Source organism: Channa argus, chromosome 16 (genome assembly GCF_033026475.1).
Source record: "Channa argus isolate prfri chromosome 16, Channa argus male v1.0, whole genome shotgun sequence".
Taxonomy (NCBI): domain Eukaryota; kingdom Metazoa; phylum Chordata; class Actinopteri; order Anabantiformes; family Channidae; genus Channa; species Channa argus.
This window is the reverse complement of record NC_090212.1, coordinates 4518993-4535216: the sequence shown is the minus strand read 5'-3', so window position 1 is coordinate 4535216 and position 16224 is coordinate 4518993. Positions and strand designations below refer to the sequence as shown.

The following is a 16224-nucleotide window of genomic DNA, read 5'->3' as shown; positions in this document are numbered from 1 at the left end:
ATACTGTTAAATGTCTGGTAACAGTGTTTGAAGTTTTAACAGGTTCCTTAAATTATTTCTCTTTGCCTGTGGGTCAGCCTCTTCTTAGACCTATCTACTCATGAAATCTCACATAATGTATGTTGTGCACAACTGGCAGTGTCAACTAAGCTATATTGCCCAATTCTCTGTTACACTGGAAATGTGTAATAAATTTCAGAATTAAAAAATAAATATATTTTCTGTAAACAATCTGATACAATAAATTAGTTACATGCCACCACTGATGCACAATATAAGATTTTAAAAAGTCTCTCGGCCATTTGTAATATATAAAAAATGTAATTTGAAACATGCAGTTTTACATATAGACCAATACTGTAGCTGGTCTGTATGTTTGTATGTGCTCAATTAGTATATATTTTAAATCTTTGTCTGTTGATGTTTTATCCCACTGAAGCAACGTTCATTTCACTACATTCAACAAGGTCATATTACCAACTAACAACTGACTTTTTCCCAAATCTCTCATTGAAAGCAAAGAAATAATCTTAAACTTCTGCTTAAACATCCCAACTACTTTCTTAGATGCCTATTAAAAACATATAAACTTGATAGTTTATTACATGATTTCTTACAGTAGGTTGAAATTTTGGTAAACCATAACAATTGTGAATGTGCCTTTACTGCTTAAAGCTCACATGAATTGGCACAAGTACAGTGCGGTGGTACTGTGGAACAAAGTCTTTTGATGTTTTTTCTCTGTGGGATTAGAAAACATTTTTAATTTTAAAATAACTCTTCTTTTAGGATGGACATCTGGACAAATGACTTTTATTAGATTAGGGAGTGGCTTTTTCTACTTGCAAGGATTTTATTAAATGTGAATGGGACTGAACTTCGTGGGCTATACAATACTGCAGATTTTATGTAATGTAAATAATATGACCATGAACCATATTTCTGGCCCAGTGTATTTAACTTGCGTCCATCTGGACGTAAGTTAAAACGTAAGCTAACATTACTGTAGAGCAAATACTGTACTTTGTAACAGTAGGCAGCTACACTTCCAAGCAGTGTATGGTTACTTATGTTGAACAATTTGGATCACTTTTAGGACCAGTCATTTTCCTAACGCTTTCCTGTGGCAGTGTCATCATGAGGCATGGCATCCCTTTCCACAGCTGATGACCCTTAACTCTATGTGGCTGTGTCCCCTGATGACAATAAGAAGTTGGTTCCCTTTTTAATTTTAGATTTAAATGTTATACTGATAATTTCGGAAAGAGAAACTGAACTCCAAACTACAGTAAATACACAAAGGCTCAAAGAGCATTTGTAAAGTGGGGCCTGGACTAATGTAACACTCTTGTTTCTGGTCCACCAATTAGTATAATAATAGGCTGCAATTAATCCAGAATCTTGCTGCAAGAATGCTGATTAAGATTGTAATTTTTTTTGCTTGTGTAAAGCTGTAAAGCACTGTAGTGTCTTGGACACATGCTTTAGATTTATGAACCAGGCCCTTCAGGTCTTCTTGAACCTTTATTTTGGCTTTTCAACTGTCCGTTGTCATTTCCTCCAGAAAATAAACCACACCGCAGTTCTTGAGTTGATGATGGATTTATTCTTCTTTTTAGCATTTGTTTCTCCTGACATTATTCATATCCACTGCCTCCATCTAACCCTATCCTCTGCATCCTCCAGACCTTTCACCAATACAAAACATTTGGTGCAGAAAACAAAAAATCCAGCAGCAAAGGCCCAGGACTGTTGAGCAGGTAGAATGACAAGAATGGGACAACATTCTTCCCCTAAAACTCAAGCAACTGGTCTTCTTACTTCCCAGACATTTATAGATAGTTACACAATTGTAATCGTTGCCCTGTTCCAACGTTTTTGAGATGTGTTGCTGCCATCAATAGGAGCTAACATTTTCCATGAAATTGTAAAATGCCTCAGTTTCAACATCTGATATATTGTTTATGTTCTATTGTGAATAAAATATGTATATATATGTCATACAGTAACAGTGCATTTCAGGGCACAAACCAAGACATAAAGTCCAAGGAATTGCCTGTAGACCTCTAATACAGGATTGTATCGAGGCACAGATCTGGGGAAGGGTACGGAAAAATGTCTGCAGCATTGAAGTCCTAATGAGCACAGTGACCAATTTAATAAATGGAAGAAGTTTGGAACCACCAAGACTCTTCCTAGAGTGTGCCCCCTGCTCAACTGGGGAATTGAGAGAGAAGGGCCTTAGTCAGGGAGGTGACCAAGAACCAGATGATTACTCTGAAAGAGCTCCAGCATTTCTCTGTGGAGAGAGGACAACAATCTCTGCAGCACTCCACCAATCAGGCTTGTATGATAGAGTGGCCAGATGGAAGCCACTCCTCAGTAAAAGGCACATGACAGCCCACCTGAAGGACTCTCAGACCATAAGAAGCTAAATTCTCTGGTCTGAAGAAACAAGTGTCATATTTGGAGGAAACCAGGCACTGCTCACCACCTGGCCAATAGCTGCCAATACAATGCTGCCATCACCATGCTGTAGGTAATGTGTGTCAGCGGCAGGAACTGGGAGACTAGTCAGGATCGAGGGAAAGATGAATGCAGCAATGTACAGACACATCCTAGATGAAGACCTGTTCAGACTGGGGCGACGGTTCATCTTTCAACAGGACAGCTAACCTAGGCACACAGCCAAGATAACAAAGGAGTGGCTATGGGACAACTCTAAATGTCCTTGAGTGGCTCAGCTAGAGCCCAGATTTGAACCCAGTTGAACATCTCTGGAGAGATATGGAAATGGCTGTGTATAGCTCCCCATCCAACGAAAAATGGGAGAAACTGTCCATAAATAGCTGTTCCAAGCTTGTAGCGTCATACTCAAAAATACTTGAGGCTCTAATTGGTGCTAAAGCTGATTCTAAGTATTGAAAATAGGCTATGAATGCATATGTACATGTGATATTTTTTTCCTTCAATTTTTTAATTTTATATGGCCAATGATGTAAAGCTTTCAAACAGACTTCCTTCATGTCGTCATTATGCAGTGCTGTTTGTAGAATTTTTAGGGAAATTTTGAATTTAGGTTAATCCATTTTGCAAAAAGTCTAACATGAATTGTGGAAACTATGTGCTGTAAATACTTTCTGGATGCACTGTATATGAAAATGTTGTTGAGCATTTGATGGCGCACTCCCCTTCATATAATAGATTGCATTTTTAATATTAACATAATGACTTCACACTCAGCTCAGTGCATCGGGCAGTTCTTTTACTGCATGTGTTGAAATTATATCTGTTTTGACTTCATTTGAAGAATGTTTGTGTTTTTTAGGTTGGCACCCTGAAATTTTGTGGCAGTACTGAGTTCTCTGGGGGCCTCTGGGCTGGAGTGGAGCTGGACAAACCAGAAGGGAAAAACAATGGCTCAGTAGCCGGGGTTCAGTACTTCACCTGTCGAATCAAACATGGTAGGTCATACCAAAACCTAGAACCCCAAACATCCAACCCATTTCCTCTCCCACCTGCTCCCTCAATTGCAAATACCTTTTATTGAGTGGTTAATTGATCCAATCAGGATTTCAGTGGTCTTTTTTAAAATCGTGTATAAACAGAAATACTACATAAAAGAGATCATCATACAACAAACAGAAAGATGAGGGGTAGGATTTTTCATTTTAAACCTGATTGTAATATTTTAAATGTAATTGTAATATATGCTTTTAATGGAAGCACTTAGTCTTTTTCTTAACCCCTGGTTAAGTCAGCTTAACCAATCAGTATCAAAGACATCAAGTGGAGTTCTTAAAAATAAATGTAACTGCAGTTGGCAATGCACATTATGTTTTCGGTTTGCTTTCCCTCATCCATGCACCTTGACAGTAGGTAAAGTTGTGCCAGAATTGGAATCAGCATGCCATTAACAGCACCCTGAATAGCTATTTATCTTGCTCAGTACAGACAAGTTCTTCTAGGTTACAGAGGAGCATTATTCTCAAATTAAAGTTAATTAAAAGACCATTTTTGTCTTAAAAACTCCTTTGGGGACACTGGACACCTTTCTAAAACGGAACCACAGAGAGACATTAATATTACTATTATAAGTGATTTACTTCAACTTCTACCAGGACCTCCAGAAGACAGTCTGATTAGAGTAGTGGGTCTTTCACCTTCCTTCAGCTAAATTCTAAGGAGGGAGAGCATGATGTTAACTGTTGCTGTCAGCAGGTACCACTCCATTAAAAAAAATAAATAAATAAAATTTCAGCTTATCCAGTGAGTTCAGGGTCGCCGCAGCAGATCATTGTCCGCCTGTTGATTTGGCACAGTTTTTACGCCAGATGCCCTTCCTGACACAACCCTCCCCAATTTCTACTGGGCTTGGACCGTTACTGCACAGCTGGGGAGGGGAAACGGCTGTTAGGGGTTCAGTGTCTTGCCCAGAGACACTTTGACATATAGCCACTCCTCTATCATTGTAAAATTAAACTTTACTTACTTATATTCCTATATGAATAATAAAATGTTTTTCCATAATACTTTGCTGGCTGTTTTCAAATAAAAAACCTTGTGCCACCTCTGTAGGAGTTTCCGTCTTTATTTTCATGGAGCAAGTTATCCAAGGGTTGTAGGGTCTTTAAGTAACTGGTTGTTTCTTCATCACTGAGCAGCAGAAAAAGAAAAAAAGATCATATTTCTGTTATATTTGTTTCAAGGTATTAAAAAGAACAAAGACACTTTAAACACTTTTTTGATGTGGGGAAAAAAAATCACCTGTGAGGTTTAATTCAGAAAACCTTGTCAGTCTGTATTTGAACAAAATACTGTTAAGTCTGACTTCATAACAGGCAACAGCTCTGTCATGACTAATGAACCTCGCAGTAAGGGTTTGAAAGCAAAATTTTCTAAATGTATACCCGAATTTTTGTCTTGTTAAAGACTTAAAAATATTTTATTCTATTTCCCATTTCAGATGAAAACATGGAACACATCATCCATCATTTTTTGTATTTTTAAGGCTACATGTCCAAAAAACATTCTGCTTTTTTTATTTTTTAATAAAATATTGAACACATACGGTAGGTACCCTGACCTGAATAGTGGCCTAATTTAAGCTGCCCTCCAGTGACCCTTCACACATGTAAGGACTTATCCTCCCTTTTTTAATTTTAGTTTTGGTTTTATATTTTGCTCTTGTATGTTTTTCCTGGCCAAAAAAATCTAGAAAGTTTGTCTCATTCCAAAAAAAAAACTTTTCTGTGATATTTAAGCCCATCATTTTTTTTTTGCCAGTTGCTAGCAAAATGTATTTATTCCAACTAGCAACGACATCAAAACCACCTATCCAATGAATAAAAAACTGCCTGTTTATATGCTCTGTAATATATCCCACCCCTTGCAGGGAATCCCAGTAACAAGATAAGCAACGTTAATTACTTCACCTGTCAATTGTTTTAACGTTTTCTTTTCTATTTGCTATGTTGAATATAAATTGAATCACACATAATCTTATTGGTTTGTTATTTTCTCTGCATCTTTTTTCACAGGTATTTTTGCACCCCTTTCAAAGATAAGCAAACCTCTGGAAAGACATAAAAAGATTTCCACTCGGACGTCTACACCCACACACCCTCCTCGTCGCATTGACCTGTCCCGCATAACCTCCAAGATAAACACAGGTAAAGAGAAGTCCAAAAACACCACTGTAGAATCTACGTCTGCGTTTGACATATTGCTATACAGCCAAGATGTTTAAAGGCCTTGAGGTGCACTTAGGTCCTTTTAGGTCTCTTTCAGAGACACATTTTTGTAAGAATAACAGGTTTGCCAGGGACAAAGTACTTCCAATTTAAAAAAAAAAAAAAAAAAAAAAGGTACAAAATGATCATGTCACACAGGCTACAGAGTTAAACTACTGAAAGTGTAGGGACCTGAAATTTATTTGTGATTACAAGTTAATAAGCAACTTTCCTCGTGTCACAGAACCACGGAAGGAGACTATGATTCTATTAACAGATACCACACATCAGAAAAAAAACACAAGAACTGTGCCAACCCCATTCAAACCTAACCGTGCTAACAGTAAAAGTATATGCAACACACACTTGGAGATTGTACGAGGCAAAAGAGAGAAACTCTGCTTGATGTTATGGATCAGCAGGTACAGGAGGCACAGCAATTAGGCTGTAGGAAACTGTTCGGCTTACACCACATCTGAGCCTTGCATCTACATTAAAAAAGATGCTGAGGCAGTTGGCTGAAATAAATGTCACCAACATGCCCATTGTCTGGCTTTAAATCATCTCAACAACTCAGGACAGGGCAGCATGCTCAACGCATAGGGTTACGCACATAATCCGGATTTGTAACAGAGGACTGGAAGGATAATCTGGGGAGCGTCTCATTTGGACATTTGTGTTCTCTTACACCCCACCTCCATATAAGCTCCAGAGAATTTCGGGATTCTCGTGCATGTGTGAAAGAGGCTATAGAATAGTAGCATCAAAAGAAACCGTAACTTCAGGATATTTGCATGTTTTAAGCATTCAAATGTCTTAAATAGCCACAATTTTGTGAGCTTACTGTGGCTAAACGTATTTAACATTGTCTAATTTATTCAGTTCTTTAATCTCAACCAATCTGGTTTTGTGCGAATTACACTCGCAGGACTCACACTGGCCTGGTTATGCATAGACTGTTGCTTAGTAAGATTTTCCCTGAAGGCAGCAAGATTCAGGAAGCACCTGTAACAAACAATTGATAATAGGGAATCAGGAAAGAGTTTGTTTCCCTTGTAAGTGTAACATAACTAGAAGCAGCAAGAAGAAAAAGCAAAAAACAAAAAAAACAAACATATTTTTTACTTGGGGCTATTTTAACATTGTGAATAGTTTTTCATTGAGCTGTTGAAGTTATAAAAAAGCCTTGAATTTGATCTGAAAAACATGAACCCTGGTTCTTTGGTCATCTTTTCATAACAAAATATATGGGAAACTGTTTCTAAACATTTATTTGAAATACATCACAGTTTGAATCTCAGGGTTTCTACAGGGAGAGATATACCTGAAAACAATAAAGATGAACAATTGTAGCAGTTTAAAAATTGCAATCATTCTTTCACCTGTCCTAATGGAATTTGTACTCTGTGATTACTCTTAGTTTCCCAGTTCAGAGTGAGAGACGATCATTAGTGCTTGTTACACCAGATGAGTGCAGGGTGGTACTACTAGTCACGGGAGTACTTCACTTCAAGAGGTGACTATTGGCACCCCTTCAGTAGAGTCTTCTGCATAGCGTTTAAACCAGGCAGAATGTCATTGTCTATCTATACTAATTAATATTTTATCCGAAGGGACAAACTGTGAAAAAAACTGATATACAGTAATAATCATGGATACCTAGCTAATGTCTGAGTCTTCCAGTCATTTGAATATACAAAATCTTTGAGCCCAGTCTTCATGTCTTTATCGTTATTATATCAGTATTGCAGTACAGGTACACTGGTACTGGCACTTTGTGGAAAGTGGCTGTCTCAAGTATTATTGATCTAGCAAATAAAAAAGCTTATTAAACATAGATTTTTAACAATTTTTTAACAAGTAAATGTACTAAATGTTCAGTACAGATTACAGATATTAGATCAAGTCTAAAAGTGTGCAGATGTGTGTTTGATGTCATTTAAAAATCTTATTAAAAAGAACGGTACTGTAAGTAGTTTTGTGGGGAGGAACTTCTTCCATATATCAAAATGGATGCTTGTGCAGGGTGTGTTTATGCTGACACAGTGGGCTTTTAGCCTACTCATGGAGGGACTGAATCATTCTGCAGTGTTCCACATGAGACCATCAGATCAGTCATGGCTCCCACTAAGGTTTTGTGCCAAAAAAAGGCATTTTCAACTTTCCCAGCTTGTATGAGCCATGTCATTGGATGGCAGGATTTATTGCATCTTGGCTTTCTATTAATCTTCTTGAATGCCTAAAAAAAAAGGAGGTGGGGGTTCTGAACCAGTGCCAAAGAACAATGCATAAATTAGACTGGTGACAGGACCTTGCTCTTATGGTCCTTGAATGCCCACATCTTCAATTCGACTGTTACCTCATAATATAGTTCAGTCTCTTCCAAATCGTGTCTGTATCTTACCTTGGTAGATTGTTTCTTCTATGATGTAAAGCAGTATTGTAATTTTGTAAAATTTTAAGATTTTGAAGACCATTTCACCTGATGCTAGACTTGCCTGTGGAAACTGGTGACTGATAGTTCAATTAAGCAAAGCTTAATAACTAGGGCATGGACAACTGAATACTCTTGCAGCCATTCATCACCCTAGACTCTCAGAACCACTTGTGTTTTAGTGTCCTTTCAGATCAGCAGTGTAGACAGTTTGTTCATCTGTACCTTTACATCGGATGGGTCATTGTGGAAACTGTCTTGTTTTGCAAACCAAGAGCGGCAGATGCAGCTGAATGTCTGGCTGGCCCCTATTAGTGTGTGTCAACTGTAGCTCAGTCCTTTCAGCTTTCAAAGGAGGGTGGACAGAGACGACAATAAATAAGCATGTGCTGCAGTCTGTCACTTGTAGTCACTGTCCGTACTGTATGTGGACGGGGTAGATAGAGGCAGGAGCTCCCTGCATGCTAAAGGTCAAATGATAAGAAATGTTTCATATTTTGATTTGGGCTGTTCAAAGGAAAGACACAACTCTGCTCTGCCTCTGAGGGGAATGTTTCCTAGCTCCTGCTAAATGTGAACTGAAATGGCAATCAATAAATACCCGGCTGATTTGAGATTTTGTCTTCTCAAAGTACAATATAAAGTTAAAACGTTATACATATGAAATATTAATGAGTTGAGAGTAGTGTGAGAAAGTTGTTGTATGAATTAAATCCTCATTATTGTTCTGCTTATATACATTGATGTTGATTTATTTTTTTTGCCTGTTAAAGAGCACATGGTAAAAGACTTCAGTATATTAGAAGAATGTAATTATGTTTACTTCTGCAAACAAATCATTTAGTACATCATTTAGTTATACATTTGTTTTTGCTTTGGCTGACTACTTTATATGCCAATCACCTAAAATGTCCACTTAGATATACAAGAGAAACGGCACAAAAACCATAGAAATTATACTGACATATTTATACTAGTTCAGCTACCTTCTTTTGGCACAATTATACAATATTAATACTAATACAATTTCTACTTGTCAACATGACTTTTACATTGTACAAATATTACACAACTGTAATGTATTTAATGTATTTTTTTTAGCAATCTTCAAGTCTGACAAAGATCTGTGTGCTGAAAAAGAAGTCACTGTTTGTTTTGTCGGTGTGTGTGTGTGTGTGTGTGTGTGTGGGTGGGTGGAAAGGTTTATCTCCATCTATCAAAAAACCCACTGTTAATCAAAACAGTTCACCTGGATCCAATCAGGGCACAGAGGGAGACTCCTCGGTGACAAAGACAGGTACTGCAGCTGTAGCCTGTAGTGTCAGTAGTCAGTAGATCCCAATTCCTTTAATCGTTCCTTGATCCTTGTTCGCCCCAGATGTTGGTTTGGTCCTCCATGTTAAAGGATGAGCAAAAGCGGTTTATTTCACTCTGAGGATTGTTGAGATGTTTGAAGAAGGAAAAAAATAAAAATAAATAAATATAAATAAATAAATTTAAAAAAAAATTAATATATATATATATATATATATATATATATATATATATATATATATAAATAATGTGTTTATATATGTTTGACTTAATAATGTATTTCTGCAAATCAATAATCATTTTCTAGATTCCTGAATAATTAACAAACTGAATAGCAATAAATTACATGCAAATAATAACTTCATTAAATAAATAAACACATTGCTGCTAAGTACAGTAAATTATAGAAGGTAGGTTTTAAGAAATAAGCCCATGTTTATATTCCAATTTACAGGAAGAAAAGAAAAAAACACGCTGATGGAAACTGTGTGTCTTATTTATTATTTGGACAGCATGTGTTGTACAAATACAGACTCCAGTGCCACAAAAGTCCATCTGACAGCTGATCCTGCTGAGCCAGTGTCATCAGAAACAGACGTCGCTCCAGATGACATCAGAGGAAAGGACGTCTCGTGTCTCTAATAACACATTTCCTTGTTTCCCCTCTCCTTTTGTCTTTTCCCTGAATTCTTCCCTCCAGGCATGTTTAGTGGGCGGGACTAAGATGCAAGGAAAAGAAAGAAGCGAGGGAAATGTGGGTGCAATTAAAGAAATTGGGATGTACTCTGCATATCAGAGAATGTGGTGTGGAAGTGAGTTGGCAGTATTAGTACTTTATGATCTCTTGGTAAACCTCTGAAAATTGTTGAAATATTAATTCCACACATTTATAATTAACACCTGTCTCTGATCATTAGTGCATCTTAATATTTGAATCCAGCCTCATAATCCATCTGTGGGAAGTTCATTAGAGATATTTCTTTAAAAAACATAACCTGAAAAGGTTTGATTCAATTTTTCTCTCCTTAATCCAATGCAACACAAGTTCAGTGATTGGTTATAAAATAATGTATTAATTATCTCAAACACAAATGAAAAAAATCAGCAACTTTATTTCTTTGCATTGTCATCCAGTCTTAGGGCCATATTAGCTACGGCTTAATATTTAGAATATCTTTGGGCAAAGGTTGAGGAATCATTCGCCCATCACAATCAAAGTTCCAATTTGTTTATAACTGAATCTTCCTTTCTTCTTAAAGCACTTTGGAAAAGATGTAATCAATTAGCCTCTGAGAGTTGGGCACTTAATAAACTTATGGCCTGTGAAGGTCTGTGAAAGTTAAAAGCTTAATGAGGTCCTACATCTAAATGGCTTCTTAAGAGTGAAATTGGGCACCTCTCCTTTCTCTCATTTCCTAATCTTGGTAGAGCATTAGCATGCTGGCCCTTAGTTAGACTGTCATATGGGGACAAGAAACTGTAATGATTGAGCTCAGATTGAGCTGCTTTTAAGGGATGTAACACAGCTGATTGAAATTATTAAAAAGTTAAGTGGTAGTTGTTTGAATCATGGGCTCAACCTCTTTATTTCAATGTAATTACAAAATCGGATATAAGCCTGAATGGAAGGATGGTGGGTTCAGTATTAAGAGAGGAAGCAAAAGGTTTGTGCTGTGTGACTTTACAAAGAACAATGGATAAGCTCCAGTCTCTGCACCTTTTGTAAATGATTTGTAGTATATATCAAAATAACCTAATTCAAATTGATGGATTTTATTAATTTAAACCTTTGTCTTTGTGCTCCATTTCATTCAACGCATTTCTTTGTTTTCCCCCTGTTTTTCCTCTATTTTTATTTTATTTTTTTACAGGTGTTCCGTCGCGCTCTCTCTCCTCTTCTTCGTCTTCATTGGACTCTCGTTATGGGCCAGGGGCCCGACCTCGTCCACTGCCAAAGCAGCGCCTTCCTGCCAGGCAGCGAAGGGACCGTGTTTCTGTGAGTCCTAGGACCACACCCTCCCCAGCCCTCCATTCCTTTTCTGGCACCACTGCAGGTCTATAGTCTGTTAACACTGATTTAATGAACATCACTGTCACTTGTGGAATTCCCATGATTATATAGATTTAATGGAATCAAATTAAGGGCACTAATTGTAACAGTTACAAAAGATTCTGTTAATGTCTCCTAGGTTTTAGAAGCCGAACGCCCTCAGCTAGTAGCTCAGTGTGTGAGGGGCCCGATGTGCGTCTGGGGGAGAGAGTGCTGGTGGTGGGCCAGAGAACCGGCGTAGTCCAGTTTTATGGAAGCACTAGCTTTGCTCCAGGTCAGTTGTCACAATTGATGTCTCCTTTTAAAGATTTGACAGTTGAAAGAAATCACACTGAGTCCTTTTGTAGCAGCATTGAATTTAATCTGAGTTTGGATAGAACTTTAGTTACATGCCCAAACTATAATAGAAGTCATAAATTCTAAACTAAGCGATGAATGATCAGGATCAAGGAAAGAAAATATTACAACCTTCCTATACAAACCTAAAAAGTAATTAATTCTGTGTTGTTTAATCAATTTAAATACAAACAATATTTGCCTTAATTATTTTACTTCTGTGCAGTATCCCTATATATGTAGTTGCATTATGTAGTTACAATTACAGTTAGTCATTTAGCAGATGTTTTATCCAAGGTAACTTACAAGCAAGTTGCAGACAGTAGAGACCACTGTTGGATTCAGCGTCCTGACCAGGGACACATCAACTTGTAGCCAGGAGGACCGGAGGTCTGTGGACTTACCGCTCTACCAACTGAGCTACAGCCCCCCCATTGTACAATAAGTCAAATGCAGCGTGATTCAAGTGATTGAGCTTTTTTGTCAAAAGCTAAACTTCATTACAGGCTCAGTCACAAGTCAATCCAGTGGCAGATCTTATTTTGGATGTAAGATACTTTGGGAAATAAGACACGAGAAAGCAGCTGCAGAGAAAGAAATCCTTTGAAACCCAAAATGAAAAATAGCTCAAAGTATTTGTTAAAATAAAAAGGCAGTAGTTGTGCCCAGGCATCAGTCATACCAAATGTACAGATGTACTTATGTCTAACAGAGCATCATGTTGATTTGGTACTTGATAATGTGCGCTGGCAATGCCCTGCTATCTTAGCCTAGTTGCATTGAGGACTATTCCAAACGCATTGCTTCTGACTGAGCACTTTACAATAAACTGAATTGTTTTTAACATTGTGTCCATATTATAATGTACAAGGTGCAAGGTGTCCTAAAATCACAGAGAAGAGGAAAAAGGGTTCCCAAAGGCACTTTCTGCTTCCCACAAAATGGTCACAGTTGTTGCTCTGTGAAATGATGAAAAAGCCAAACAGTTAAGAACTTTAAAATCTTTGCATAATGGTTTGATAGACGAACAATCAATTTACATGGAAAACTTTCCTAAAACCCATCTTAGTTGTAGTAAATGGTCTGCACTTATATGGTTGTTATCTACCTAACCAGACAAAGCACTTCACAGTGATGATGCTCTAGTAGCTCACACTGGCCTGACCCACAGGAAGCAACTTGTGGGTCAGTGTCTCACACATTGACACTGGATGGGGGGAGCTGAGAATTGGACCTCTAAGAAAACCTAAAACAAGCACAGTGAAATAAGAATATTAGTTGCATTATCACCATTCATGAGATAAACGGGTATCTATGTAGCTAGCTTAGTAGAAATGTAACACCCTTTCAGGTTCCATTTGTTTCCATATTTTCAGTCAGCTGCTGATTACTTTTCTGTGTATATTGATTCTGAATAGTTCTTTCACTAAACCACTCCATATTATTAGTTTCCAACTGAAATGTTTAAATTTCCATCACTACTTTTATCAAGGTGCATCTCTCACAGAAGGTCATTTGATATGCGATTGTTCACTGTTTGTCTTTGGGTTTGTGAAGGTCTCTGGTTGGGCATTGAACTGGACACGCCAAGTGGTAAGAATGATGGATCAGTAGGGGGAGTGAGGTACTTCACCTGCCCACCCAAACATGGCGTCTTTGCTCCTCCATCTCGTGTCCAAAGGTGAGTTTATGCTCTTTAGGTAGCTCACATTTTGCACTAATTACTTGTAGCCTATTGCTAATGGCCACTAATTGCTAATTGGGCCAAGAAGCCTCTTTAAAAAAAAACATTTAAACCCCAGAGTTTATCTTTGGAGAACTGAACAACATGGCTTGAAAAGCCTCAGGGTACATTTTATTGCCATCATCTGATAGCATTAATGATCTCCTTTTGACAATATAATTTGTGCAAGTGTTGACATATTTGATTTTACCCTCAAATCACTCTCCCCTGTACCGGTGATTAATGAGAGTCAGAGTTGTCAAAAGGGAGGCCTGGGGCCCTCGGCCAGCTTGGCCACTTATTTTAATATGGCACGGATCCAGAATCCTTCATCCAAGATTTTAAATTATGGATAATGAATATGTACTTTTAATGTGTATAAGGTCTTATATGTAAAAAGGTTATACTCTCACAATAGGGTGTGGAAAATGTTGTATGCATTTGCCATCTTAAACTTATTTTTTTATTTATACAAATAATACCTCCCACTGTGATATGCCTGCAGTTATACTCTTGCAAGTGTGGTTACCTGTAGGTTGTGTTTACATCTAATGTGCAGGCTACTGAGTAACTTCTTCCTATCCAAGATAAAATTTGCTAAAGTTTGTGCTCTGCTTACTTTGAACAAGACTATGGTGAAAATAGTGACTGGACGTAGACATTTTAGCATAAGAGGCCAAGCAGCTAAATGTTAATTCTTATTGCTCTTCTCATATCATTGACGCTTCAGCTGCATTTCTTTTGGATTTAAGCTTTAGCAGGGTCACCTGGGGACTGAACTCACTTCTCTTGGCTGTGCACCTTGGAACAAATCACACACACATTGAACCATAGGTTATCAGGTTGTACAGAAACTGGCAAAGAAATTAAGTTCTTCACACAAATTTACACATTGCCTATGACGACACAGAGAGTGTGCAAACAAGGGCAAATTGCACTAGACATCTTATTACTGTACATTAGATTGAGCTTGCAAACTAAGCAGAGAAAGTGTTGACTCAATTCAATTCAATTCAACTTTATTTATATAGCGCCAATTCACAACAAAGTCATCTCAGGGCACTTTACAGAATAAAGTCAAGTCAACATTTAAATCAAGTGGCAAGGTGGCTGTTCATGGACATCATTCAGTCCTGGGGATATGAAAACTGTTGTCTGACATACATATTCACAAGCCACCAAGTTATTCATTCACAGACATTTGTGTCTGTACTTCACATTTTCTGCAAGTGGATAAAAACTGTTGACATTTTCTTAATGGCTGCCACATGCCTCGAGTGAATCATTTGTGTCATAAATGAATGAAAGTCATTACAGTTTAAAAAGCAGTTGACATCTAAAATACTGAAAGAGAGCTCTTCTGTAGTTAATGAATTGCCAATTAAAATAACTTATTAATAGATTACACCTTTATGTAACACAAGATCACAAGTAGTCTCTTTGCTTTCCTCTGCTACTTATGCTTCATCTTAGTACAGTTCCACCATTTCCCTGTTGCTGCGTTTTACTAACCCACCGTTTACATATTATATGAAATAAGTCACTTTTTTAGAACACAAGCACCTGTGTTTTCTTGCCATCCCTTATTTGTTTGCTTTGCTTCTTTTCGTTTTTTTAATTAACCCTGGGGCACATAGTATGCTCAACCATGTTCAAGGTTTTCCACTCTTTATTGAAAAATCTCTCCATCCAGCATTCTTTCTCGTTTCTTCTCCTGTCAGCAGCTCTCCCAAGCCCATTAGGAAAACAAACAGCTTTACTAATGCCCCCATCTTACTTTATTTTTGTTTTTTCCACCCAAAGTACACAGAGAACAAAGTAAAAGTTTTCCCCTTTTTTACTCATTTTTCAACACTGGTTTTCAGTCAGAAGGGCTTTTTAGTCACATAGTGGCTTAAGAAAACATTGATCATCAGTAGGGCAAGCAGCAAGACCAATAATGAAATATACGCCCACTCAATTCTCATTAATCCTTAAACTCTATATGTCCTGATGCTATAAAATAAAAAAAAAAAAGGACAGAAAAAAATATTTTTCCTCCACATATGTGGACTATAATTAGTCCAAAATAAAAGTTTGGGTCAGTAGAGTTTTTGCGCATCAGGCTGTCGAAAACTTAAGGAGTATGATGAATGTGTTAAAAGCTGAATGAAGATACAAAAATATTAGAAAAGTGTTTTGTAGAAATATGTTTATTTAAATTGTATGCATTTATTTATTTGCTCACAGGATCCATGGGTCTGTTGATTGTCTTTCTGAGCTCTCCTCCTCACACCTCAGTCATCCTTTCAGCGGTAAGAGTTCATTGCGAGCTTGTTTTTTGCAGATGTTATTATTCTCTAAGTCATTGTCATGCAAGCCAGGATGGTTGTACTTCACAATTGCACCTGCTCTACAGGGACAATACGTCGCAGTTTCAGCACATCGTCTGCCATCGCCACCCCGAAGGAGTCGAGCAAAAAATGCCCCGTTACCAGGTGCATTTCTCTTTTCCACACAGCCCTCACATTTTTCCCTCCCCAAGCATTTCAGCTCCATCCTAACCCCCACAGCAGAGGCAGAATCAATACTGATAAGAAGCAGTGGTATTAGTCAGCAAAAGGTTCCTTTTTTAAATAGTCAGTGCATGATTGTG

The 16224-nt window shown here is 37.6% G+C and overlaps 1 protein-coding gene across 13 annotated transcripts in view; it reads left to right on the top strand.

The window, feature by feature from the left end:
- Window positions 1-16224, top strand: part of LOC137101086 (CAP-Gly domain-containing linker protein 4-like) — a 43708-nt gene that overhangs the window by 19532 nt on the left and 7952 nt on the right. For 11 of the 13 annotated variants that reach the window (XR_010910986.1, XR_010910988.1, XR_010910985.1 and 8 more), the window contains 7 exons: window positions 3329-3464; window positions 5541-5672; window positions 11352-11534; window positions 11670-11804; window positions 13424-13547; window positions 15819-15883; window positions 15988-16066. Coding sequence is in view for 8 of the 13 variants with exons in the window: in XM_067478988.1 (XP_067335089.1) it covers window positions 3329-3464; window positions 5541-5672; window positions 11352-11534; window positions 11670-11804; window positions 13424-13547; window positions 15819-15883; window positions 15988-16066 (854 nt within the window). In the remaining 5 variants the exon portion in view is untranslated. Of the gene's footprint in view, window positions 1-3328; window positions 3465-5540; window positions 5673-9367; window positions 9464-10180; window positions 10293-11351; window positions 11535-11669; window positions 11805-13423; window positions 13548-15818; window positions 15884-15987; window positions 16067-16224 lie in introns of those variants that run through there. The other 2 variants (XM_067478990.1, XR_010910989.1) reach the window with 2 other exon arrangements.